Source organism: Pimephales promelas, chromosome 24 (assembly GCF_988280905.1).
Source record: "Pimephales promelas chromosome 24, fPimPro1.hap1.1, whole genome shotgun sequence".
Classification (NCBI taxonomy): domain Eukaryota; kingdom Metazoa; phylum Chordata; class Actinopteri; order Cypriniformes; family Leuciscidae; genus Pimephales; species Pimephales promelas.
Window position 1 is genome coordinate 26,441,757 of NC_142792.1, and position 27,324 is coordinate 26,469,080.

Below are 27,324 nucleotides of genomic sequence, written 5' to 3' on the forward strand. Positions count from 1 at the left end.
GGTGTGTGACCATGTTCTATATCACAAATCAGTGTGAAAGCAAAATGGCCAGGATCTGTGCATGACTCAAGAATTTTAAGAGATTCACATTTATGAACATTATTTGAACATGGTAAGGAAAATTATAAATATCAAACTCACGGTATTACATACACTTATGCTGAGAACTGCATTTTTCCATTAAACAGGTGATTACAACAGGATCCTGCATGGAGACAGGTGTTTTATGACCCCATTCCCTGACCCAAACCCCAGACCAGTTACAATGCAGCTCTAGGACAAGGGCACACAATGACATGAGCTTTGGCCAACTAAAGGGAAGATTTCAATGTCTAAAAACCCTGAGGGTTGCACCTGACAGGGCCAGTGACATTGCATGTGCCATATTACACAACACTGTCAACATCAGAAAAAAAAAAAAAAAAGTTTAATTAAGCCTAAAATAACAGACAAGACAAATTTGCAAAACTCTATTTGCTTAGAGTTTTATTTCAATTGTTCTTTGTAAAGAAAAGCCAGTTATTCAGTCATCTTTTTAAAAGATATTATGCAAGGTCAGCAATAGTACTCTGTGTGATTTTACTCTGAAGTTTATTTTGAAGCAACTCTATTTCTAATGCAATTTTTTCTTAGTCAAGTTCTGTTTCTCCCCCTGATTTTTGTTTTTCAAAATACTCTATTTTCTGTTGAAGACTCATCTAGGGAACGAATTTAACCCTGTGTCGTTTGTGTCACACACATGCCTCATGCAACAAATAAAAAGCAAAAGTTGTCTACACTGCCCTCCCCTGTATCACTGCTGTGTGCAGACTCTTCTGTAGGCCTTTCTGTACATGTGGACTCTTGTCAGAAATAATAGGCATAGGCACAAGTAGAAATCAATTAAAGCCATCAATTAAATTAAAGTACTTCCTCCAAAGGACAGTCATCTGAGAAGTTTCCTTCACTCCCCAGTGCAATGTGATTGATAACTCATGGCAAAATATTTTTACATTAACATAAGTTTATCAGTTTTTACTTTCACAAGACAAAGCAATTTATCATTACTCAAGATTTTAACAGTTGAAATGACTAAACCAGCCAATTTGGATTATAGGTCTACTTCATTTAATGCAGCAACAAATTATTTCACACTGTACAAAGATAATTTAAATCTCATTTCCCAGTGATGAAGGTGTTGCTGCTACTGGTCCCTGATGTGGGTCTGGAAGAACTGAACCCAGGGATGCCCTTCACAACAGGGCAATTCACATTCAACCCAAGGGTCAGCTCTTCTGCCAGGGTCAGGAGCATCATTATTACTTTTTTCTCAGCCTTTTTCCTGGTTGCTTTTATAAACAGACAATCATTTATTTAACAGTGCCTTTTTAAAAGAGACTAGTAGGCCTATAAGGTCTAGTAAAATTACCATTAAGTAGAATATTTTTGTACTTCACTTTGACCATGTCCATTATTATAGTGTGGTGACTCGACATTACAATGAACAAAGTAATTATGAAATGATGAAAATAAAAATAAAATAATAATAAGTTATTAAAACATCTAACATGGCCACCACAAACGCATTTAATTTGTCTTCTAGTTTTGCCAGCACTCTCTCCTGGCTTTTGCACACTTTGAGGTGTTCCCTGGCGTTTTAATTAAAGACTGAAATTCGGCATAACCTTGCATTAAAAGCGCTTGCTCTGCTTGGGAGAAAAACTGGGCGTGTTCTTTGGCCATGCTGAACAGCCAATAGCAGCGTTGCTGATCACTGGTTCTGCTATCGATACATGTCCCCTTTTATACCAACGCGAGAACGCGCAGTTATCTCAGATAACTCAATCCAGCGATACTAATCATAAACAACAGGTGTGTTCGAAGAACCCAATTAGCCGGATCATGATTAGCACGATGATATTATCTTGGATGTCTCATTTGATCTCGGATGTTTTAAGCAACGTACGAAGAACGAGCCCCTGGATTGGACTGATGATGATTAGACTCAATCTTGTTGTTTTTATCTGTTCTCAGAGCATCAGGTCTGTTCAGGACGAGGTTTATTTACAGGAAACTGGATTAGATCAGAATAATTGTGCTCATACTTTCACTGATCAAGTTTACAGTGCGATCAGAGGATCTGGGTTTATATATTTCACATTTATTAATAAACTGACATTTATCAATTTTTCAATATCAATATTTATTTAACGATATATTTTCAATTGAAAAGTAATTAACACACACGCACGCACGCACGCACACACACACACACACACACAATGATCTTACTGTCTGTATGAGGATTCATTTGTTCCATGTTATTTCACTGACAGAAGTTCAGCTGAAGTATTAATGTAAGATTATTAATGTGAAGAGAACATCTCACTGTTACTGGTTTATCATGTGGCCCAAAGCATTATGGGTAGAATCTCTCTACAGTCTGTTCTCACTCATCAACACAGTTTCACTGATGATCCTATATAAACCACAAACCCAGGATAGAGTGTGTGTGTGAATGTGGTCTGGACTGTGTGTATGAGGCTCATTGTGTCAGAGACGCTGTAGAAGGACAGAGTTCCTGCACTGGGATCCACATACACTCCTATTCTCCTGTCACACACACACTCTCCTATACTGCTGTTGATGGGCTTTACAGGGAGAACAGTCTGTATGTTATTGTGTCTGAATGAGTAACTTGAGGGAGTGCACTCCAAACTCCAGGGGCTCGTTCTTCGTACGTTGCTTAAAACATCCGAGATCAAATGAGAGATCTAAGATGAGATCATCGTGCTAATCATGATCCGGCTAATTGGGTTCTTCGAACACACCTGTTGTTTATGATTAGGATCGCTGGATTGAGTTATCTGAGATAACTGCGCGTTCTCGCGTTGGTTTAAAAGGGGACATGTATCGATAGCAGAACCAGTGATCAGCAGCGCTGCTATTGGCTGTTCAGCATGGCCAAAGAACACGCCCAGTTTTTCTCCCAAGCAGAGCAAGCGCTTTTAATGCAAGGTTATGCTGAATTTCAGTCTTTAATTAAAACGCCAGGGAACACCTCAAAGTGTGCAAAAGCCAGGAGAGAGTGCTGGCAAAACTAGAAGACAAATTAAATGCGTTTGTGGTGACCATATTAGATGTTTTAATAACTTATTATTATTTTATTTTTATTTTCATAATTTCATAATTACTTTGTTCATTGTAATGTCGAGTCACCGCACTATAATAATGGACATGCTCAAAGTGAAGTACAAAAATATTCTACTTAATGGTAATTTTAGGCCTTATAGGCCTACTAGTCTCTTTTAAAAAGGCACTGTTAAATAAATGATTGTCTGTTTATAAAAGCAACCAGGAAAAAGGCTGAGAAAAAACTAATAATGATGCTCCTGAGTCCTGACCCTGGCAGAACAGCTGACCCTTGGGTTGAATGTGAATTGCCCTGTTGTGAAGGGCATCCCTGGGTTCAGCTCTTCCAGACCCACATCAGGGACCAGTAGCAGCAACACCTTCATTACTGGGAAATGAGATTTAAATTATCTTTGTACACTATGAAATAATTTGTTGCTGCATTAAATGAAGTAGACCTATAATCCAAATTGGCTGGTTTAGTCATGTCAACTGTTAAATCTTGAGTAATGATAAATTGCTTTGTCTTTTGAAAGTAAAAACTGATAAACTTATGTTAATGTAAAAATATTTTGCCATGAGTTATCAATCACATTGCACTGGAGAGTGAAGAAAACTTCTCAGATGACTGTCCTTTGGAGGAAGTACTTTAATTTTAATTGTGCCTATGCCTATTATTTCTGACAGGAGTCCACATGTACAGAAAGGCCTACAGAAGAGTCTGCACACAGCAGTGATACAGGGGTGGGCAGTGTAGAGACAACTTTTGCTTTTTATTTGTTGCATGAGGCATGTGTGACACAAACGACACAGGGTTAAATTCGTTCCCTATATGAGTCTTCAACAGAAAATAGAGTATTTTTTTGAAAAAACAAAAATCAGGGGGAGAAACAGAACTTGACTAAGAAAAATTGCACTAGAAATAGAGTTGCTTCAAAATAAACTTCAGAGTAAAATCACACAGAGTACTATTACTGACCTTGCATAATATCTTTTAAAAAGATGACTGAATAACTGGCTTTTCTTTACAAAGAACAATTGAAATAAAACTCTAAGCAAATAGAGTTTTGCAAATTTGTCTTGTCTTTTATTTTAGGCTTAATTAAACTTTTTTTTTTCCTTTTTCTGATGTTGGCAGTGTTGTGTAATATGGCACATGCAATGTCACAGGCCCTGTCAGGTGCAACCCTCAGGCTTTTTAGACCCTGAAATCTTCCCTTTAGTTGGCCAAAGCTCATGTCATTGTGGCAAAAAACAAAAAACAAAAAAAAAACAAAAAAAAAAAAAAAACAACTAAGAGCACTACTTTGTGAATGGCACAACAGAAAGCTTATCAAGTTCTCCGCATCTCCAATAGTGTAAAGGAAGCCACTCGCAAATAATTTTAGGGCAATGCAAACATTTTGTACTGTTGTTGAAGCCCGACATCGAATCAAACATTAATGTGCATTTCCAACAAAATAATAATGTATTTAAACGACACCCTCACGACGATCGTTTCACGAGAAAACAAAAATAAATCTCAGAAATTAGGCTACACTATCGCGCTGCGCTGAAGGACTTCCCGTATCAGCCGCGATCTAATCCTGTTTACATGAAATAAGCCTGCTCGCGAGCAGGTTCAAGCTGACGGACTTGTTGCTATGACAGCAAGTCCAGGATGAGCGTCGAAGAACCAAACGATCCAAGATCATGCCAAATCGCCAACAATCAAATCCAGCTAACTGAGTTAGCGACGTACGAAGAACGAGCCCCAGGACTGATCATTATTTCCAAACCAACACTCATTACCCAATCCCTTCCTGCTGATGCTCTTATATGACACTGATATACACACATCTCTCCCACTCCACTCAATCTCCCAATAACAGCGTCCACACACACTCTCTCTACACAACACCTGACGCACATCATCAAATCTGTCTGGATGATCAGGATAAGGCTGTTCTGTGTCAGTGCGAGTAATCACTCTGTTGTTCTCTGTCAGACAGAGGCGTTTATTCACTGTGTTCAGATCCAGAGTGAGCGGAAGAAGATCTGATGGAGAGAAAACACATCAGAATCAGGAATTATGGATCTGTCAGATCTGTCTAATGTATTGTGCAAATCATCATTATCATTATCCATCATCCAGGTCCCTCACACACCCCTCTTCATAACATTTGTCTAATCGTCTTCCTAGAATATTAATGTTGATCATTATTCTGTTTACCAGAAATAAAGAAAATCTGGTTAGTAATAAGTGAAGCTGGTAATGCTGTTTGTGGAGTTGTGTAATCAGATCTTATGAGATTTAATGTAAAGTATCTGCAGTTGATTTCATTTAAGGCTGTGGCTGCAAGTAGTTCTTGTGTTTCTCTTGTCTTCAGTGATTCTGCTTATTAAAATCAGGTGTTCATCAATAATGCTCAATTATTATTCCATCAATTAATTATTTCATTAACTCCAACACTGATTCAGTGTTACATTTAACAGCCTGTAGTGTGCACACTGAGCAGTGTTCATTTCATCTGGGCAAACCCATCTGGGGCCACCATGGAAACCTTGGACAAAACTGGCTGGGTCCCAGTTAGACAGCCCAGGTCAAACCAATGTGGGCCCCACATGACTGTTTTGGCTGGGTTGTGACTTACACTGTAGGAAGTCGTTCCTGGTTCTGGGAACAATGTTGGTGAAAGTGACTGTGGAAATCAACAGAAATGAAGAGTGGGATTATCATGAGAGAAAATGATTCCTACATCCATTCCTAAGACATTTCTAACATGATCTTCTACATGATCTGAGATGATGGAGGATTATTTCTGAGAGCTGATGAATCTCCAGGACTTTACCTCTGTCAGAGATCTTCTTCAGCTCCTCTTTGCAGAAATCCTCCAGTTTGTCTCTCAGCTGACGGACAGATTCTCTCACACCATCAAAAGAGGAGAGAGGACTGCAGGGATTGTCATTTACGTCTGTAGATTCAGGAGGAGCCGAGAGAGACGGGAAACTCTACAGAAAACAGAAATCAAAGCTCATCACCTCCACACTTCATCAATAACCGGCTCTACTGTCAGATTTGTGCAGCTCTTGTTGATCCTTTAGTAACTCTCCTCAATCCAGCACTTTCACAGCATCAGCTTCATTCTCATATCCATTATATCATGTTAGAGCCACAAGTTCTAGCGTTTGACACTTACACTAGATGTGAACTTTCTAGAAAATCAATTGGATGATCAAACATCTGGCAATAATATAAATGTCAAGTGCCTCAATGGAGTCATATTGAGTAAATTGAATCAGGAAAAGCCGCTCAAGTAGATTTACCTTAATTAATAACTTTTGAGCAGTTCTAAACTTTTGCCTCTGAAATTCACAAGGACTCTTAGGACATTATCCCAATGTCAGGTTTTGTGGTTTAAATACACTGCAGAAGAAGAGACTCTGACTGATGATTGGATAATAACCGAACACACAGATCAACACTTCAGTCAACAGCTCATTCGGCTCTCATGAAATGTTTCTCTGAGTCTCTTGCTCAAGTCCACTATGACCCTGTTCCCTTCCGTTGACATTCCGTCGGATGACGACCAATGAGGTTTCGCTTAGAAAGCCTATCGACTTCGAGTGTACAAAACGAGCAAATGGCAAAGAAATGCCATGGGTCTGCAGAATTTGCCTAGCGTATCTCCGCCTTACCTCGTGAATATAAAAGGTGGACACCGGCAGAATACAGACATGTTTTCGCTTCAGAGCCAAGAGTATCTCTTCACTCCACAGCCATTTCTGACTTCACTCTACGAGATAAAGTCACTCTCTCCGGTGTTGGTGTGACGGCGATCTGCAGCGAGTTCACATTGCCTGCTCGTCTGTGCAGTGATCTGCCAGTGAATGTGTTTCTCCCTGCTCGCTTCAGCATCGCAGAGTTTTTTTCTCCTCTCACAAAAGAGCTTGCATGCTTTTTTAAAGATGGCTCGTCCGTGCATTTCTGGTCGCGGTCGACTCATTTCCGATTTTGATGGGCACATTCTCTGCTCTGCGCGCTTGGGCTTGATCACGCTAGAGAAGCGTTTGTGGATGACTCGAGTTCTCCCCCCGCAGGAACGTGACCATGGCGTCTTTAGGGTCGAGACTCAATGAACTCGTTAGAGAGAGAGTCCCCTCATCCACACCCTGATCTAACACTCTCCACGAGGTGCTACTTCGGCTGTTGGCCAGGGTGACCTGAGGTGGGAGTGTGGAGCAAACCGCCGACTGTTTGTCCGTGGACCACGCTCCCCTCTTCAGTGACGCAACCCGCGAGTGTTCAGGGGATTCCCCGGGTCTATTTTCGGACGTCCTGCATGTTTCCCTTGACGCTTCATCTGTTGTCATGGATCTGAGGTTCTGTATTCGACAGTGCTGCCACTTTAGGGTATGCATATAGCATTTGTGAAGTCAGATCCTGAGATGACAGCCATGCTTTCCCGGGCCGCTGCAAACATCGTTTTTGTGGTTTATATCAACAGATATATCATGCTAGTGCAATAAGTTCTAGCATTTGACATTTACACTATATTCAAACTTTCTAGGAAAATACTTGGATGATCAAATATCTGGCAATAACATTGTAACAGATCCCAAGGTCAGGTTTTGTGGTTTAAATACACTGCAGAAGAAGAGACTCTGACTCATGATTGTATAATAACCGAACACACAGATCAACACTTTAGTCAACAGCTCATTCTGCTTTCATGAAATGTTTCTCTGAGTCTGTTGCTCAAGTCCACTATGCTCCTGTTCTTCTAGATCTGTTACCTGCAGGAACTGGATGTGATCCTGTGTGTGTGAAAGCTGCTCCAGCTCAGCGTCTCTCCTCCTCAGATCATTGATCTCCTGCTCCAGTCGCTTCAGTCGTTCTTCAGCTCGACACACTGCAGTCTTTTCCTGATCTCTGATCCACTGTGTCGCCTCAGAGCGGCTTCTCTCAATGGAGCGGATGAGCTCAGTGAAGATCCTCTCGCTGTCCTCCACTGCTGTCTGTGCAGATAAACATATAGTTGAGCCACGGTAGTCACTTGGGATATTTAAACATTTTCTTCATTGACTTTCTGGGCCGTCAAGAGGCAGTCCCTTAGGAGCCAATGTGGTAGTTATACAGCTCTCAAATTTAATCAAAAATATCTTCATTTGTGTTCCGAAGACGAACGAAGGTCTTACGGGGTTGGTACAGCATGGGGGTGAGTAATTAATGACTTAATTTTCATTTTTGGGTGAACTAACCCTTTAACTTACGTGATTGGTGCCATACACTGTAGACTACACACATGTTCCCATCAAGGCCTCAATGAAGGGATTTTGTGAGCAGAAAGGGGGCTTATACAGTGCAGCCAAATTACTATTACAATTTTTAATATTCCAGATTTGGAATATTATATCACTTTTTTTAAAAGGCATTTGACTGAGTAAAATCTTTTAGATGGTGTGTGACCATGTTCTATATCACAAATCAGTGTGAAAGCAAAATGGCCAGGATCTGTGCATGACTCAAGAATTTTAAGAGGTTCACATTTATGAACATTATTTGAACATGGTAAGGAAAATTATAAATATCAAACTCACGGTATTACATACACTTATGCTGAGAACTGCATTTTTCCATTAAACAGGTGATTACAACAGGATCCTGCATGGAGACAGGTGTTTCATGACCCCATTCCCTGACCCAAACCCCAGACCAGTTACAATGCAGCTCTAGGACAAGGGCACACAATGACATGAGCTTTGGCCAACTAAAGGGAAGATTTCAATGTCTAAAAACCCTGAGGGTTGCACCTGACAGGGCCAGTGACATTGCATGTGCCATATTACACAACACTGCCAACATCAGAAAAAGAAAAAAAAAAGTTTAATTAAGCCTAAAATAACAGACAAGACAAATTTGCAAAACTCTATTTGCTTAGAGTTTTATTTCAATAGTTCTTTGTAAAGAAAAGCCAGTTATTCAGTCATCTTTTTAAAAGATATTATGCAAGGTCAGCAATAGTACTCTGTGTGATTTTACTCTGAAGTTTATTTTGAAGCAACTCTATTTCTAATGCAATTTTTTCTTAGTCAAGTTCTGTTTCTCCCCCTGATTTTTGTTTTTCAAAATACTCTATTTTCTGTTGAAGACTCACATAGGGAACGGATTTAACCCTGTGTCGTTTGTGTCACACATGCCTCATGCAACAAATAAAAAGCAAAAGTTGTCTACACTGCCCTCCCCTGTATCACTGCTGTGTGCAGACTCTTAGGCCTTTCTGTACATGTGGACTCCTGTCAGAAATAATAGGCATAGGCACAAGTAGAAATCAATTAAAGCCATCAATTAAATTAAAGTACTTCCTCCAAAGGACAGTCATCTGAGAAGTTTCCTTCACTCCCCAGTGCAATGTGATTGATAACTCATGGCAAAATATTTTTACATTAACATAAGTTTATCAGTTTTTACTTTCACAAGACAAAGCAATTTATCATTACTCAAGATTTTAACAGTTGAAATGACTAAACCAGCCAATTTGGATTATAGGTCTACTTCATTTAATGCAGCAACAAATTATTTCACAGTGTACAAAGATAATTTAAATCTCATTTCCCAGTAATGAAGGTGTTGCTGCTACTGGTTCCTGATGTGGGTCTGGAAGAGCTGAACCCAGGGATGCCCTTCACAACAGGGCAATTCACATTCAACCCAAGGGTCAGCTCTTCTGCCAGGGTCAGGAGCATCATTATTATTTTTTTTCTCAGCATTTTTCCTGTTTGCTTTTATAAACAGACAATCATTTATTTAACAGTGCCTTTTTAAAAGAGACTAGTAGGCCTATAAGGTCTAGTAAAATTACCATTAAGTAGAATATTTTTGTACTTCACTTTGACCATGTCCATTATTATAGTGTGGTGACTCGACATTACAATGAACAAAGTAATTATGAAATGATGAAAATAAAAATAAAATAATAATAAGTTATTAAAACATCTAACATGGCCACCACAAACGCATTTAATTTGTCTTCTAGTTTTGCCAGCACTCTCTCCTGGCTTTTGCACACTTTGAGGTGTTCCTGGCGTTTTAATTAAAGACTGAAATTCGGCATAACCTTGCATTAAAAGCGCTTGCTCTGCTTGGGAGAAAAACTGGGCGTGTTCTTTGGCCATGCTGAACAGCCAATAGCAGCGCTGCTGATCACTGGTTCTGCTATCGATACATGTCCCCTTTTAAACCAATGCGAGAATGCGCAGTTATCTCAGATAACTCAATCCAGCGATACTAATCATAAACAACAGGAGTGTTCGAAGAACCCAATTAGCCGGATCATGATTAGCACGATGATATTATCTTGGATGTCTCATTTGATCTCGGATGTTTTAAGCAACGTACGAAGAACGAGCCCCTGGATTGGACTGATGATGATTAGACTCAATCTTGTTGTTTTTATCTGTTCTCAGAGCATCAGGTCTGTTCAGGACGAGGTTTATTTACAGGAAACTGGATTAGATCAGAATAATTGTGCTCATACTTTCACTGAACAAGTTTACAGTGCGATCAGAGGATCTGGGTTTATATATTTCACATTTATTAATAAACTGACATTTATCAATTTTTCAATATCAATATTTATTTAACGATATATTTTCAATTGAAAAGTAATTAACACACACGCACGCACACACACACACACACACACACACACACACACACACAATGATCTTACTGTCTGTATGAGGATTCATTTGTTCCATGTTATTTCACTGACAGAAGTTCAGCTGAAGTATTAATGTAAGATTATTAATGTGAAGAGAACATCTCACTGTTACTGGTTTATCATGTGGCCCAAAGCATTATGGGTAGAATCTCTCTACAGTCTGTTCTCACTCATCAACACAGTTTCACTGATGATCCTATATAAACCACAAACCCAGGATAGAGTGTGTGTGTGAATGTGGTCTGGACTGTGTGTATGAGGCTCATTGTGTCAGAGACGCTGTAGAAGGACAGAGTTCCTGCACTGTGATCCACATACACTCCTATTCTGCTGTCACACACACACACTCCTATTCTGCTGTCACACACACACTCTCCTATACTGCTGTTGATGGGCTTTACAGGGAGTTCAGTCTGTATGTTATTGTGTCTGAATGAGTAACTTGAGGGAGTGCACTCCAAACTCCAGGACTGATCATTATTTCCAAACCAACACTCATTACCCAATCCCTTCCTGCTGATGCTCTTATATGACACTGATATACACACATCTCTCCCACTCCACTCAATCTCCCAATAACAGCGTCCACACACACTCTCTCTACACAACACCTGACGCACATCATCAAATCTGTCTGGATGATCAGGATAAGGCTGTTCTGTGTCAGTGCGAGTAATCACTCTGTTGTTCTCTGTCAGACGGAGGCGTTTATTCACTGTGTTCAGATCCAGAGTGAGCGGAAGAAGATCTGATGGAGAGAAAACACATCAGAATCAGGAATTATGGATCTGTCAGATCTGTCTAATATATTGTGCAAATCATCATTATCATTATCCATCATCCAGGTCCCTCACACACCCCTCTTCATAACATTTGTCTAATCGTCTTCCTAGAATATTAATGTTGATCATTATTCTGTTTACCAGAAATAAAGAAAATCTGGTTAGTAATAAGTGAAGCTGGTAATGCTGTTTGTGGAGTTGTGTAATCAGATCTTATGAGATTTAATGTAAAGTATCTGCAGTTGATTTCATTTAAGGCTGAGGCTGCAAGTAGTTCTTGTGTTTCTCTTGTCTTCAGTGATTCTGCTTATTAAAATCAGGTGTTCATCAATAATGCTCAATCATTATTCAATCAATTAATTATTTCATTAACTCCCACACTGATTCAGTGTTACATTTAACAGCCTGTAGTGTGCACACTGAGCAGTGTTCATTTCATCTGGGCAAACCCATCTGGGGCCACCATGGAAACCTTGGACAAAACTGGCTGGGTCCCAGTTAGACAGCCCAGGTCAAACCAATGTGGGCCCCACATGACTGTGTTGGCTGGGTTGTGACTTACACTGTAGGAAGTCGTTCCTGGTTCTGGGAACAATGTTGGTGAAAGTGACTGTGGAAATCAACAGAAATGAAGAGTGGGATTATCATGGGAGAAAATGATTCCTACATCCATTCCTAAGACATTTCTAACATGATCTTCTACATGATATGAGATGATGGAGAATGATTTCTGAGAGCAGATGAATCTCCAGGACTTTACCTCTGTCAGAGATCTTCTTCAGCTCCTCTTTGAAGAAATCCTCCAGTTTGAATCTCAGCTGACGGACAGATTCTCTCACACCATCAAAAGAGGAGAGAGTACTGCAGGGATTGTCATTCACGTCTGTAGATTCAGGAGCTGAGAGAGACTGGAAACTCTACAGAAAACAGAAATCAAAGCTCATCACCTCCACACTTCATCAATAACCGGCTCTACTGTGAGATTTCTGCGGCTCTTGTTGATCTTTAGTAACTCTCCTCAATCCAGCACTTTCACAACATCAGCTTCATTCTCATATCCATTATATCATGTTAGAGCCACAAGTTCTAGCGTTTGACACTTACACTAGATGTGAACTTTCTAGAAAATCAATTGGATGATCAAACATCGGGCAATAATATAAATGTCAAGTGCCTCAATGGAGTCACATTGAGTAAATTGAATCAGGAAAAGCCGCTCAAGTAGATTTACCTTAATTAATAACTTTTGAGCAGTTCTAAACTTTTGCCTCTGAAATTCACAAGGACTCTTAGGACATAATCCCAATGTCAGGATTTGTGGTTTAAATACACTGCAGAAGAAGAGAGTCTAACTGATGACTGTATAATAACCGAACACACAGATCAACACTTCAGTCAACAGCTCATTCGGCTCTCATGAAATGTTTCTCTGAGTCTCTTGCTCAAGTCCATTATGCTCCTGTTCCCTTCCGTTGACACTCCGAGTTCCGTTGGATGACGACCAATGAGGTTTCGCTTAGAAAGCCTATCGACTTCGAGTGTACAAAATGAGCAAATGGCAAAGAAATGCCTTGGGTCTGCAGAATTTGCCTAGCGTATCTCCGCCTTACCTCGTGAGTATAAAAGGAGAACGCCGGCAGAATACAGACATGTTTTCGCTTCAGAGCCAAGAGTATCTCTTCACTCCACAGCAATTTCTGACTTCACTCTACGAGACAAGCCTCTCTCCGGTGTTTGTGTGATGGCGATCTGCAGCGAGTTCACATTGCCTGCTCGTCTGTGCAGTGATCTGCCAGTGAATGTGTTTCTCCCTGCTCGCTTCAGCATCGCAGAGTTTTTTTCTCCTCTCACAAAAGAGCTTGCATGCTTTTTTAAAGATGGCTCGTCCGTGCATTTCTGGTCGCGGTCGACTCATTTCCGATTTTGATGGGCACATTCTCTGCTCTGCGCGCTTGGGCTTGATCACGCTAGAGAAGCGTTTGTGGATGACTCGAGTTCTCCCCCCGCAGGAACGTGACCATGGCGTCTTTAGGGTCGAGACTCAATGAACTCGTTAGAGAGAGAGTCCCCTCATCCACACCCTGATCTAACACTCTCCACGAGGTGCTACTTCGGCTGTTGGCCAGGGTGACCTGAGGTGGGAGTGTGGAGCAAACCGCCGACTGTTTGTCTGTGGACCACGCCCCCCTCTTCAGTGATGCAACCCGCAAGTGTTCAGGGGATTCCCCGGGTCTATTTTCGAACGTCCTTCATGTTTCCCTTGACGCTTCATCTGTTGTCATGGATCTGAGGTTCTGTATTCGACAGTGCTGCCACTTTAGGGTATGCATATAGCATTTGTGAAGTCAGATCCTGAGATGACAGCCATGCTTTCCCGGGCCGCTGCAAACATCGTTTTTGTGGTTTATATCAACAGATATATCATGCTAGTGCAATAAGTTCTAGCATTTGACATTTACACTATATTCAAACTTTCTAGGAAAATACTTGGATGATCAAATATCTGGCAATAACATTGTAACAGATCCCAAGGTCAGGTTTTGTGGTTTAAATACACTGCAGAAGAAGAGAGTGTGACTGATGATTGTATAATAACCGAACACACAGATCAACACTTCAGTCAACAGCTCATTCTGCTTTCATGAAATGTTTCTCTGAGTCTGTTGCTCAAGTCCACTATGCTCCTGTTCTTCTAGATCTGTTACCTGCAGGAACTGGATGTGATCCTGTGTGTGTGAAAGCTGCTCCAGCTCAGCGTCTCTCCTCCTCAGATCATTGATCTCCTGCTCCAGTCGCTCCAGTCGTTCTTCAGCTCGACTCACTGCAGTCTTTTCCTCATCTCTGATCAGCTTAGTCACCTCAGAGCGGCTTCTCTCAATGGAGCGGATGAGCTCAGTGAAGATCCTCTCGCTGTCCTCCACTGCTGTCTGTGCAGAGCGCTGTTACACACACATCACAATCACACAGTGAGCTTCAGTGAGTCCTGACTGAGACGTCTCAAACTTCTCTTGTTCTCCAGACTCACCTTATGAGACGCCACAGCCTCTCTCAGCTGCTGAAGATCTTTCTCTCTCTGCTGGATCCTCTGCTGGAACGACCTCTGCGTCTCCTTCAGCTGTAGCTAAAGGACAAACCAATGACAGGAGAAACATCACACAAATCATCAGGTAAACAGATATAAATCCAGTATAGCTGAAGTCTGATCGGTTAAAGATCTTACATGTTAAGGTTATTTTCTTCAATTTATTTAATCAATTTTATAGTTGACCCAGAAATGGGAATTCTTTCATTGTTTACTCATCCTTAAGTCTTTCCAAACGTGTATGACTTTCTCTTGCTTAACACAAAAGAATATATTGTGAAAAATGTCTCAGTTTCTAGGGCTAAAACAGAGGGTGAAAACAGACATTAAATGTGTAAATGTATTCTAGTAGAGCCAGAAACAAAATGATGAGCTTGTAAATGAGTATTATGAGACTCCTGTAAGTTCATACCTGTTTCTCTGTCCTCTGCGCTGCAGCTGTTACAGTGTCGTGGTTTTTATGTTCATCCATCACACACAGCAGACATATACACTTCTGATCAGTGCGGCAGAAAACCTCGAGGAGTTTATCATGTGTTTGGCAGATCATCTCCTGCAGTCGTCCAGTGGCTTCAGTCAGATTGTGTCTCTTTCCTTTAAAGAAACTCTCATGTTGTTCAAGGTGACTCTGACAGTAAGAGTTCAGACACCCCAGACAGGACTTGACGGCTTTGTGTTTTCTTCCAGTACAGACGTCACACTGCACATCTCCAGCTCCAGCGTAACGGTCAGCAGCAAGTTCAGTCTTCTTCAGTTTCTCCACCAGTTCAGCCAGAATGGTGTTTTTAGCTAAAGCAGGTCTTGAACTGAAGGTCTGTCTGCACTGAGAGCAGCTGTAGACTCTCTTCTCATCCTCCTGATCCCAGCAGTCTGTAATACAGATCTTACAGTAACTGTGTCCACAGGGAATGGCCACAGGATCCTTCAGGAGGTCCAGACACACTGAGCACATGAACTCATCCCGAGAAAACCTGGCTTCTGCCATTTTACTGCATGAACACAGAGACACAAACACACAACAGCTCAACTACAGTTCAGTTTCTCTTTCCCTGAACTGAAACTGTTTCTTGTTTCCTGGTTCTGTGTTTAAGTGACGTGTGCAAAACAGGCATGTCTGTAAAGAGCTTCCTCATTCCTGGTCCCACACACATTGTGTTTAATCAGTCTCAGACACACACTCAAAGAATAAAAGTTACAGAGAAGCCAGACAACACCCTTAATAGTACAGTAAGTCTGTTTCATAAATACTTCACTGGTACCACAGGACTGAAAACTGTGTCCAGTTCCTCATAAGTCTGGGACGATACACCTATCTCACAATTCAATACTATCATGATATTTGGGTGCCGATACAATATCTATTGTGATTTTTAAGAATTGCGATTCTACAAGTACAAGCGACAAGGTTGGGATAAAATTTTACATCAGTACAGCAGTTGTACTTCATTCAGCATTGTATATGTGATAATATTGTGTACCTCACACTCACTTAATACTACTTGTCCAACATCACTTAATGTGGTATTTGTCATGTCCTGGACTGTCAGACCCTTTTGAAACTGCTGGTCCAGAAGTTTCCGGTTTGTCCCAGTGTATTTGGTTTTGAATTATGATCCTCATCATAAACACGTGTGTTGATGATGCCATGTTATTTAGAAAATAGTTGTTTTTCCGCAGACTTATATATACAATATATTGCGATTGTTTTTTTTCTTTTATTATTTTTTTAATACTAGACCCTGGGGAACAGTTGAATCTTACACTAATACAAACTGTACATGATGTATAAGATGAGTCATATTTACAAAAACAATTCATCACATGACAGCAAGTCTGTTGTCAATGGTAATGGTTTAGCGAAGTTATTTTCTCAGCGCTAGTATTTGTCTGGTCATGTGATCTCAACATGTAGATGATCGTAGGGTAATTTCTACCATAACACTCATATGACATTCCTTTCAAAATATCATTCATTTCTGTTGAGATGGGCATTTTATTAAGGATCAAATGACTGAGTTCAGCTTTGAGAATAAAACCAACATGTTGTTCCTCAATTTATTATAACATATTTTACCCGTCTTGTGTGTGGACTTTAAGTTTTTGTCTCGTCCTCTTTTCCATAGTCAGTTTGTGGTTTTCTTGTCGAATATTCTGTGATTGTTCCCAGGTGTGTCTTGTTAGCCTGTTATCCTCTGTGTATATCTACACCTGTGTTCAGTGCCGTTATTGCCCTTCCATTGATGTACGTGTGGATGTCTCTCAGTTCTGTTCTCCTTGTGTTTAGTTTGGATTCAAAGTTTGTTTTGTTGTTTTTTTTTATTAGTAAATCTCCAATTAGATCCTCTCCTTGTTTTCTGAGTTCACCTCCTCTATACACTTCAATCTTCATGTTTCACTCTGAATGTTTCTTCAGCCTTCATGTCTTCACTCTCCTCTTTAATAATTGCCATCTTTATATAATGGTCTTATATATACTTATAATACTTTATATAATTAACAGAAAGAAAAATAAATGGATGCATCTCAAGGTAAGGGATCAGAGATCAGACTGATAGTCGGTGGATCTACAGTATGAAATGCCATCATTGTACACATGAATCTTCTTCGCCAATTCCAGATGAAACTGTGCCAAGTGGAGTGATTGACCCTGATAAGTGGCTGTGACCTTCATCAGAGAATTCATGGATAAGAATAACAAGAAAATCATCATCTGTTGGTTAAGTCTCCAAGAAATATACAATTTCTGGACATGCCAGCCTTGGTAATGCACTCGCTCAACTAAGAAGAGAAGAGAACTTTACATAAAGCTTGTATTTGATAATTTGGTCATTTGTTTTATACCTTGAATGTGGACACTATGGGAAAGATAACTGGTTCATCAGGAAATTAGACTTTGTTTTACAACTCATCTGTACCTGTTAACCTTTTATTTTATGAAGGTTTATATAATTGTATTAAGTTTGCTTGACTATCAAGTTTTTAATGTCATTTTTTTTTTAATTTTTACAGTTTTTTACTTTTACCGTAGTACATACACTTAAGTATGCATTACAGCTTCATCTTAAACACACATGGTATATGAACAATATTTAATGGTTCTCTATGTGATTTCATAATAAAAGTATACAAAATGTATAATGATCAAACATTTTTAATGACATACTATATTAAAATTTTAAACAATTACTAAGTACATATAGCTGTGTTACAAAAAGGGTCACATTGATGCAATTACTAAAGCAAGACACACACTGTGTAATTTTCAGCACATGTTTTCAGTGTCTAGTGTCTTTTTGGAGTGGTGTGCCAAATAACACGGTTGGGGTTTGACAAAGAGCCAAAAGTAAATGTCAAGAAAGAAAACTAATGTTTGAAGTTGGTGCTCTTTCCAATTACACAGATTGCTGGCATGTCTATTTAAGTGGTGGTTTGAATGTTGGTTTTAATGTAACAAACATAGAATCAAAACCAAGAAGGATAAGAAAGCCCAACCGGACAGAAGAACAGTGTTTACTGTTAGCCCAGTTAGTGGATGAACACTAGGCCATCTTTAAAGGAACTTTCGGGCCGGTTGTCAATCTATAGCGTCTTATTAACTCACTGTCATCTATTGTCTGCTACACATTTCTTCTCCCTTTCCATCTTTCTGTCATTTTCTGCTCAGCTAAAGAAACTCTTTAGCCTTTTACGTAAAAGTCCTCATCCGTACTCCTAACAATTTTTACCTTAAGACCTCTTTTAAGGGTTAATATACTCTCTGACTTACTTTTTTCTTTACTAGGATTTTTTTCTATAATTTCAAGAGTTAACGCCCACATTTCTAAGAATTTTCTTAGAATTTTGTCACTAGGACGACTCTTTGCCTTAAGATTCTTTATGAATACGGGCCTGAGCGTTAATTGTGGTTTTAAACTGCTCTTTATTGTCAGAACATTTCATGACAAACACTTGCCAAACACGAGAACATTTCACAAATCTCAGGTTGAACATTCAAACATTTGTCATTTTTCCTTAACAAAATAAATATCTTTACTGGAAAATTCATGTGCTAGTGGGGTATATTGTTTCAAGTCTTGAAACAGGTTTGTGTTGCCTAACTTTTATGGCATGTATCTTCATGAAATGCATGAAAAACAGTATATCCTAAATACATAAAATGCTGTAATTTTATTTCATTAGTCCTTTAATACATTGTCTACAGATCCCGAAATTTACTTTTTGGCTCACCTGCCACGGGGACTGGTAGATGAGAAAATCCACCAGCCAAGCATATTTAACAACTGATTTATTTTTGCTGTGGCGGTAATAGTTGACTACCAACTGTAATACAGTATGTCTCAAAGTGTGAATGTTCTTTGTAAACTGGAAAATTATCACAAATTATGTGTTATACCCAAGGTCTGTGTGCAAATCAAAAACAGTGTTTTGTCTTTTATAAACAAATGAGGTCCACACTGTTCTTGGAATGAAGAATATGATTTTTATTTGCCAGCATCACATAAAAACTATAGTTCTTGTTAACAAAGTAAAATGCAGATGAACAATATTAATTAAATATCATCACCAGAAAAAAAGTCTCTACAGATTTGAGAAATAAGAACAAAAGGCATCTCTTGTGGCATTTGCGCACGGAAAATATACTTGTCGCTTCATAACATCAAGGTTTGAACCACTGTAGTCACATGGACTATTTTAACAATGTTTTTACTACCTTTCTGGGCCTTGAAATTTGCAATTATGTTGCTGTCTATGAAGGGGTCAGAAACCTCTGCCTGAGGTGTTGTCCTTTTTATCCCCATTTTGTTTTGTTTTCTTTGTTTGTTCTGTTGGAACTTCACTAACAAAAAACTCAATAAAACTATTCGATAAAAAGAAAAAAACAAATGGAAAAATGAAAATGTTATCAACTAATTAAAATTGTCATTTGTTCCTGTATACAGTCTACATTCATATTAGCATCCATTTTAAAACTATTAAGCATACAATCAAACAAACAACAGATTTAGCTCATGACAAAGGTAAAAATTGCATACATGCTATATGTCAGAAATGAACTAAGTAAACAGATATATTTCTAAAGCCCGGGATACACTACATAATTTTCACAATCCTATAAGATCATTACAAATCACACTGTACCTCCACTATTTTAAGTTAAATTAATCAGATTACTGAAACTCTTGGGGACTCTCGTGAGCTTTTGTCTCAGCAAGAGAGAGTCCTGGCATTCCTGTTCTTGAGTCTCAGTGTTTGAATAAGTTATCACTCTCAGTTTCAATACAGGTTTCCTAAACCTGTAAATGAGTTTGCTATTAAACATGGGTAGGACATGCATGTAGACTGTACGATGATGACTCGCAAGTTTCAGCATGCGCTTGAGGTAAACAAAAAAGACCATGATGAATCACACTTTGGCAGTTGTAGTTGTAATTATATGTGCTGAAAAAAACTTGAAAGAGGAATGTAAAAGAGCTTGATCCAAGCAGTTTTAAGTTTTAGCGCTGTAACAGTCCATAATCCTGTTACTAGGAATACTACTACTGTCCTTCAGGGGCTCCTAGCTGCTCACCTCCTCTAGCTTAAATTCAAGAAGCAGTAGAGGATGGGAAGTGTTAGGATATGAGGAAGTATGGGTTGCGTTCGAAACTGCATACTATATAGTGGGAAAAAAGCAGTGGGTGAGCAAATAAGTATGTATGAATCCTTAGTGTTCATAAAAGAGTAGGCGAGAATTTCCTGGATGACGTACTAATTCACGCGAGATTCGGATGTGCTTATACTTATAGTGCGTTCGAATATGCCAACTATTTAACAGTACGTGAAAAAATCAGTATGTTCGAAAACATCAGTATTTATAAAAGAGTAGGGAAGAAGTTTAGAAGGACTCTTTCATATTAGTAGTTTGACTACTACTAATATTCTCATTGAAGAGATATCACACCCTAAAGTGGATTTTGGATTGAGCTCTCAGGAATGAAGCTTTGGTGTGGGAGCACATAGTGGTTGGTTATCGTTTGGACTATCGATTGTCGTTTATGGAACTATATATGAAGACCACAAGTTCAGATGCAAAAGCCTCTAAATCCCATTTGAAAGTTTCTTTTGTAATCCATTATTCTAACCTGAAACAACGTTCTCAGCCATTTTGACAACTGGCGTCATTCGTACAAATTTCTATTTCATCACCTCTTGGTTTTTTTATGGCAGTTCTTACTTTACAATAATAATAATTTGTATAAATCATCTGTTAACTTATTTGGATTTTGTACAAACTTTATTTCAGATAAACACTTCAATTTAATTCTGTGGAGATATCTCTTTTAAGCGTGGTTTAATATTATTTAAGGTATTTTTATTAAGCGTGGTTGGTGGGGCCTTCCCTTAAAATTCAGACAAACACACTGTGTGATGTACATGCTGAATTTCTGACACTATCAGAAAATTATCTCAGGCTATCTTTGGTCGCAAGACCGTAACAACAACGATCTTTGAACCTCTTTCAAAGATTCTTCAACAAGACGTGGTCAGGCCAGCTAGGAGTTATTAGATTGTGTCCAGCCCAGCTGCTCTTCTGATTACTCGAGCAGTATTTGCCAGTTCTTTTAATCCTTCTTTCAAGAGGTACTGAGTCGAAGCAAAGGAAAACCCTGCAGCAAAAGCACTGCCCACACCTGGAAGGAGACTCAACAAATCTGCAACGGTGGAAAGGGTAACAGCCGAAGCACAAACATGTATTGTGGTCACTTCTTTTTTTTGTATGGCATTAGTGAACTTTGATTTGTCCCGATATTCCAGCAAGGGTACGTTCACTTTTTCGGAAAGCCTTTTCAGTGATCTGTCATCCAAACCAAATGCATAATAGCACCTTGAAAGGAAAAGCAATGCAATGGCTGCATCAGACGCTACTGATGTGCCAGGCACAGGGATCAATGTTATCCCAGCAGAAGCAAGAGATGCAGCCCAGGTCAGCCCTTCAAATAACTTGATCTTCTTCTCAAGAGTTGCAGCAGAGCACACTGGCCAAGCTTGAAGAAGAGCAGCTTTTTTATGCAGCGGAAGATCATCTATGAGTGTGTTTTGAAGCTTTTCAAAATCATATTTATCGGAACCAACGGATGATATCAAGAAAACTTTATCGTCTCCCAGTTCATTCAAGTTTCTCACACAGTAGTTTCTTATTTTGTCAAGAACATCCTGCTCATTAAATCCAGGTCTCCGTTGCTCTGAAGAGATGTCGATGTCAATCTTAGAACGAACAAAGTAAAAAGATTTCTTCTGTTTTCTTATTTCTTTAGCCAGCTTGATGTCATGCTCAGTGAACCTCTCTGAGTTAAGGATAATGAAAAAATCATATTTTTTTAATTCGACATCTTTAAGGTATTTCTTTGCTTTGAAATTTGGACTTCCTATTCCAGGTAGGTCCCAGATTTTCACATTTGGCATTGTAGGATGCTTATACATGGTGCAATTTAGTGTAGTTTCTGTGACACCAGTAGGTGCTGCTCCATCGGCATCGTCACTTAGGTCTCGAATGAGATTCACAAAGGAGGATTTCCCACATCCTGTCTTTCCAGTCACAGCGATGTCAAGTGAGACATGTATCAACTGGCCAGATGTTTCTTTCTGATTTGCTGCCTTGGGAACAGCACAGTCTTGATTTGCCATGTTTTAAACGGCAAAAGTTATAGAAGTACCTGAAGGTTGAATGTAAGAAAATTCAGCATTTCTGTTATTACAGTAATCAACCGATTCTGTAGTGTAATCCACATTCAACCCTTGCTCTTTGTTTAACAAATGCAGTCAACAGAAAGCATTGTTGCATTTAAAGGCAGATAATAACTTACTTAGGATATACATTACAATTAAAGTGATCAAACAGACATAGCATTTGATGGTTACAGGGTTTTATACTGACCTTTTGAGTTTTCTTTTGTGTTTCTCTGCCCTGTCAGTGGAAATAAAACCACATTTCATAAATTAGACAACACTGTTAAGGGGTCAGTTTACATAAACAGCACAAAACTACAATGAAGTTAACACTAACATGAAGTTAAGGGATACTAAGGGTCAAATGATGTTGTAGTAAACCAACAATACTTTGCAGAACCAGCTTGGGGTCCTGATTCCCCTGTCAGGGTTTATTTATTTTTTTTAAATAGTTATATTCAGAAACTGTATCCACACTGTAAAAAAATCCATTAAATATACAGTAAAAACTGGCAGCTGAGGTTGCTAGAAATGTACACTAAAAAAAAATTAACTGATGTAATATTAATTTACCAACCTATTTAAATACTAATATCTGTTTGTACACTTTCTAATACAATGCCAATACACATTGGGGATGAGAGTCACTATTACAGTTATTCACCATATATAGCACGGAAACTTTCTGTTAATAAATGAACTGTTTTTCACCATAGGATTTTTACCGTTAAAATCACAATGCTGTACTTTAAATTATATACGGGTTAACTGTAATGTGGTGTCAAATATTGACTACATAAAGAAATTTTGAAAGTGACAAATCATACAATTACATTTAATAAATTAAAACAGTGTAAATTTAAAGATACTTGGTTGCTACTCTTAATGAGAGACATGTTACTTTTCAATAATGTTTTTTTTTCTAAAAAAGAATTGCAAAAAAGATTTGACATGTTACTTATCAATAATGTATTTTTTTTTCTTTTCTGCTGCTGTAAAGTATTAAAAGAAAGAACATAAGAATGAACCCATATGAAACAAAATATGTATGAAAATTATATATTGGTCATATATTATTATTTGTAATAGAATGTGGTGATTTTGAACATACCTTGAACTGTTTCAAAACGTAGAGTCGATTTCAATACACTTCACAATCAAAATGTGTTAAAGCATAGTTTAGACGTCCTGGTTAACCATGGTTACGCACAGCTCAGCTGGAGCCAAGGGATCTTTTAAAAGGTGAATGGGGCGGGTCGTCCCCCAACGGTTAGGGCTTGGCAAAGCCACCCCTGGGATTTATCTGTTGTGGGGCTTTCCCGGGGCTTTAACTATTCAATAAGTTGGCCTACTTCCTTGTCTCCTAACAGCTGTTCAATACCAGGATCCATTAAATAAATCCAGCTGCCACCCTGCAGTGCCCACATTTATTTCAGACAAACCAGGCGGCCAGATGGTTTAGAATGGGTTTTACGCCACCTAGTTTTAATAGTGTATTTCTTTTCTTTGATGTATATTTTACAAGCTATTTGATGGATATATAATGGATTTGATAGTATTTATTATGTACAACATTAATCACAAAACCTTAATTACTAAAAATGCTTGATTGACTGATGTAAATCTGTACTTTCAAATCATATCAAAAATTATAATGTATCTTAATGTAAAAAGATGGGATTTTACAAAGATAAGTTTTTTTTTTGGGTGATTGAGATTGTGTGAAAACCTGGGACTTAATTGTCTGTGGCTTAGTTGCTTTTGGTGAGGATCCCTGGAGAAAAAGTCCCAGAAATCAGACATTTTCTGAATTCCATCTATTAGTTATGGTTTATTTCTCTTCTTCTACACCATTTCATGACCATTACATTAAAATGAATCTTTCAGTCAATAAAACAAGATTTTAATGGCTCTATGAATTTTGTGGAATAACCCTTTCATAGGGTTCTTATTGAGAATTAACAGAGGTTTAAATGTTGTTTTATTGAAAACAGTTGTTTAGTTCGAGGTCACCATTACGCTGAATAGAGTTTGCTTTAGTTGAGTCACTTGATCCTTGATATTTCATTTAGTCTTTATTGGTTACTGTAAAACTATGTTTGATAACCTAGATAAATTTAGGTCAGATAATCCCAGATAGCAAACTGACATTGAATCAACGTGGAAATATGACATCGAAACAACGTTGATCTGACATTGTTTTGCTCATCGAATTAACGTTGAACCAACGTCAGACGCGTCATTCTTTCAAAACTAACGGAAAATCAACTTGAAATCAACTCGTTGTTTCAACGTTATAAAAGCAAACCAATTTTCGATTTCATTTAGCTTTGAAGAATGCCGCGTCTGACGTTGGTTCAACGTTAATTCAATGAGCAAAATCAACGTTGTTTCAATGTCATGAGAGACGTCGTTTCCACGTTGATTCAATGACAGTTTGCTGTCTGGGATGTTACTGATGGTAATAAAATGATCATGAAGGGGCTTGATTAATTTTTTTTATAATTCAAACTTATAAGATAACTGGTTTTAATTGTGTCCTCTATCAGTCAGTCATGTTCAACATGAATTGGGATCTCGCCTAAAAATTCAATCAGCTTTTTTCCTTCATTTGCATACAGCTTTGGTTGTTTTCTACTAGGAATGTTTCAGCTCTCAATTCCTCTAAATAAACATCACACCTTATAGCACTGGCAGGATTGTCATCATTTTTTGTGTGTTTCGCCTCACAAGTGGGTCTGTGATGACCTGTTGTCTCACAGCATTTAATGAGTATGTCCCTAAATGAGTAAAAACGGGTGTGACTTCATTCCATCTTTGTGTTTCTGTTTGCGTTTATGTGTGGCCACGATCTATGACTCACATGTCTGGGTCCTAAGCACGCTGAGGTAGTGTTCGTTGATGAGTCATGTACCCATTACTAGAAGGAAGTGGCCACTGGATCCTTCAGGAGATCCAGACACACTGAACACAGGAGGAACTCATCCTAAGAAATTCTGCCATTTTACTGCAAGAATACAGAGACATCCCAGATAGCATGGTAACATTAATTCAATGTTGAGTTTTGATTCAAACCATCATTTTGGTTGAGATTGACATTTCATATTAACCCCCTGTGGACCAAGGTGTATTTGGGGTCCTTGAGATGTTCTGACATGCCCTGACATTTGTGCTTTTTTCAGTTACTTATAAACATATTAATGGCACAGGTGAAATTACACTATATTTAACACAAACATGACTACCATAATATGTGAACAACATGTATGTACATGTTTGTATTTTTGAGAGAATATTGTTTATGCGTTGTTATTGAGAAAACTAAAAATGAACGTTTCTGAAATAAGGCCACAAAACACATACTAAATGTGCATCCACAAAACTTTTGACTAATGGATGATGTGGCCTAGAGTTTTTTCTTCACAATGATCTGAAAATCATCCTCCTAATCATTCACATAAAACTGTAAATCGGGTTATATTGTGAAAAAGATTTTTTGTGTGCCAAGGCAATATGCGAATGGGTGTGAACAGGCCTCATCATGTTTAATTAGGTGATTCTCACCTGAGGGAGACAAAGACACGCATATTAATGGGCCTTTCATTCAGGTGAGTCAGACAAGAAAAATTGAAAGGACAACATACAAACATATTTACTGTAAGGAATCTGCCAGGCGAAAACTCTTCCTACAAACCCGAAGACTTAAACAATGTTTCCACACACACACACACACACACACTCACGAGGGAGGCTCCTCTTACAAGACTTTTATTGCCCATCGGAATGTCTGCATGATGTGATTTTTGCTAAGGAGAAAGATATTACTCTTGTTAAGGACAGTTAACCAGATATATTCAATGTGTTTTTATGTGTCTGTTTGTCCATGTCACATTGGAATAACTATGATTTTATCGTAGCATAAGTAGAAATACCTTTATTATGCACTTTAAATATCACTGTATATTCCTTTGACTTTAACATAACGTTCTTACTCGCTGTAGAACACGCGTAGCATGAACAACACGAATATGCTTAAAAATATAAAGTAAAGTGTATTTTTAATGTTTTACCATCATTGAAGATCGAAATGTAAACTGTAACCCCTCCCACACATGCCCACGAGCATCTCTTTAGAGAACAAAGGATCATAAAATCGTGACTTCAATTCTCTGATTGGCCAAGCCGACAGGAAGAGGTTGGAGCTCTCTAAGGTGATAAAGGCCAGCGCGCCGCTCTTACTCTTTCTCTTACGCTCGTGTCCCCGTCTGCTTTCATCATGTAGTCGTGATTGTGATTTCCCCTCTGGAAATCCTTTCTTTCTTTTGTTTGTTTAAAAGTTTCGTTTTTTTTTTTAAGTTTCCAACCTAATTCATCTCACAGGAGAGGAGATGAATTTAGCAGAATTTGGTAATATTACCGCAAAGACTTTAACCTCTGTTCAACACACGTCGTTGCATGTGCCGCCTTTTTTTTTTTATTATCCCTTATGGGCTACCATAGATAGTCTTGTGACAGCTTACGATGGGTTTGTTGTCAATAGTTGTCATAGACAACCACGAAGTGCATCTGGAAAAAATGAGCGTGTCGCTTCAATTATGAGCGTGCTTGCCGCGCGCCTACATTTGAAATAACGAACTTGAGCGTGCGCAAAATATGTGAGCGTGATATGTGAACAGGCCCAAGGCGAGCTACCACCACATGTTGGAGATCCCTGCTCTAAAACAATGTGAGACTAATCATTTTGAGCTTGTAATATGTGTCCAACAGGTTGATAAGAAGGTTTGCTTTGATTTGCGCAAAGTCAGTAGTTTGCCTGAGACACTATACATGTGTAAAAGAATTCAATAAGACGGCAGACATGACTGCAAATATTATATTTCAAAAGCAATAATTGTTTTTTTTAAGTATAATAAATGGAAAAGTGCCTTCCAAAAAACAT

General features: G+C 38.7%; 3 protein-coding genes across 3 annotated transcripts; all 3 read right to left on the reverse strand.

The window, feature by feature from the left end:
• Positions 1-4,761: 4,761 nt before the first annotated feature.
• LOC120463666 (E3 ubiquitin-protein ligase TRIM16-like) lies at positions 4,762-9,289 on the reverse strand. Its single transcript, XM_039652935.2, has 5 exons — positions 9,249-9,289; positions 7,888-8,146; positions 5,943-6,102; positions 5,745-5,792; positions 4,762-5,148 (listed from the first exon to the last, which is right to left on the reverse strand). The coding sequence occupies exons 1-5, from the start codon at positions 9,287-9,289 to the stop codon at positions 4,841-4,843; spliced, it is 816 nt and encodes a 271-aa protein (XP_039508869.2). The 3' UTR covers positions 4,762-4,840.
• A 1,627-nt stretch (positions 9,290-10,916) lies between these two features.
• LOC120463651 (E3 ubiquitin-protein ligase TRIM16) lies at positions 10,917-15,757 on the reverse strand. Its single transcript, XM_089126908.1, is given in 7 exon segments — positions 10,917-10,991; positions 10,994-11,562; positions 12,159-12,206; positions 12,357-12,513; positions 14,302-14,535; positions 14,622-14,717; positions 15,091-15,757. Coding segments are annotated over 7 exon segments (1,701 nt in total). The 5' UTR covers positions 15,664-15,757; the 3' UTR covers positions 10,917-10,967.
• Positions 15,758-20,992: 5,235 nt separating this feature from the next.
• Positions 20,993-22,343, reverse strand: LOC148969306 (interferon-inducible GTPase 5-like). Its single transcript, XM_089126936.1, has one exon. The coding sequence runs from the start codon at positions 22,341-22,343 to the stop codon at positions 21,222-21,224; it is 1,122 nt and encodes a 373-aa protein (XP_088983062.1). The 3' UTR covers positions 20,993-21,221.
• Between the last annotated feature and the right edge of the window lie 4,981 nt (positions 22,344-27,324).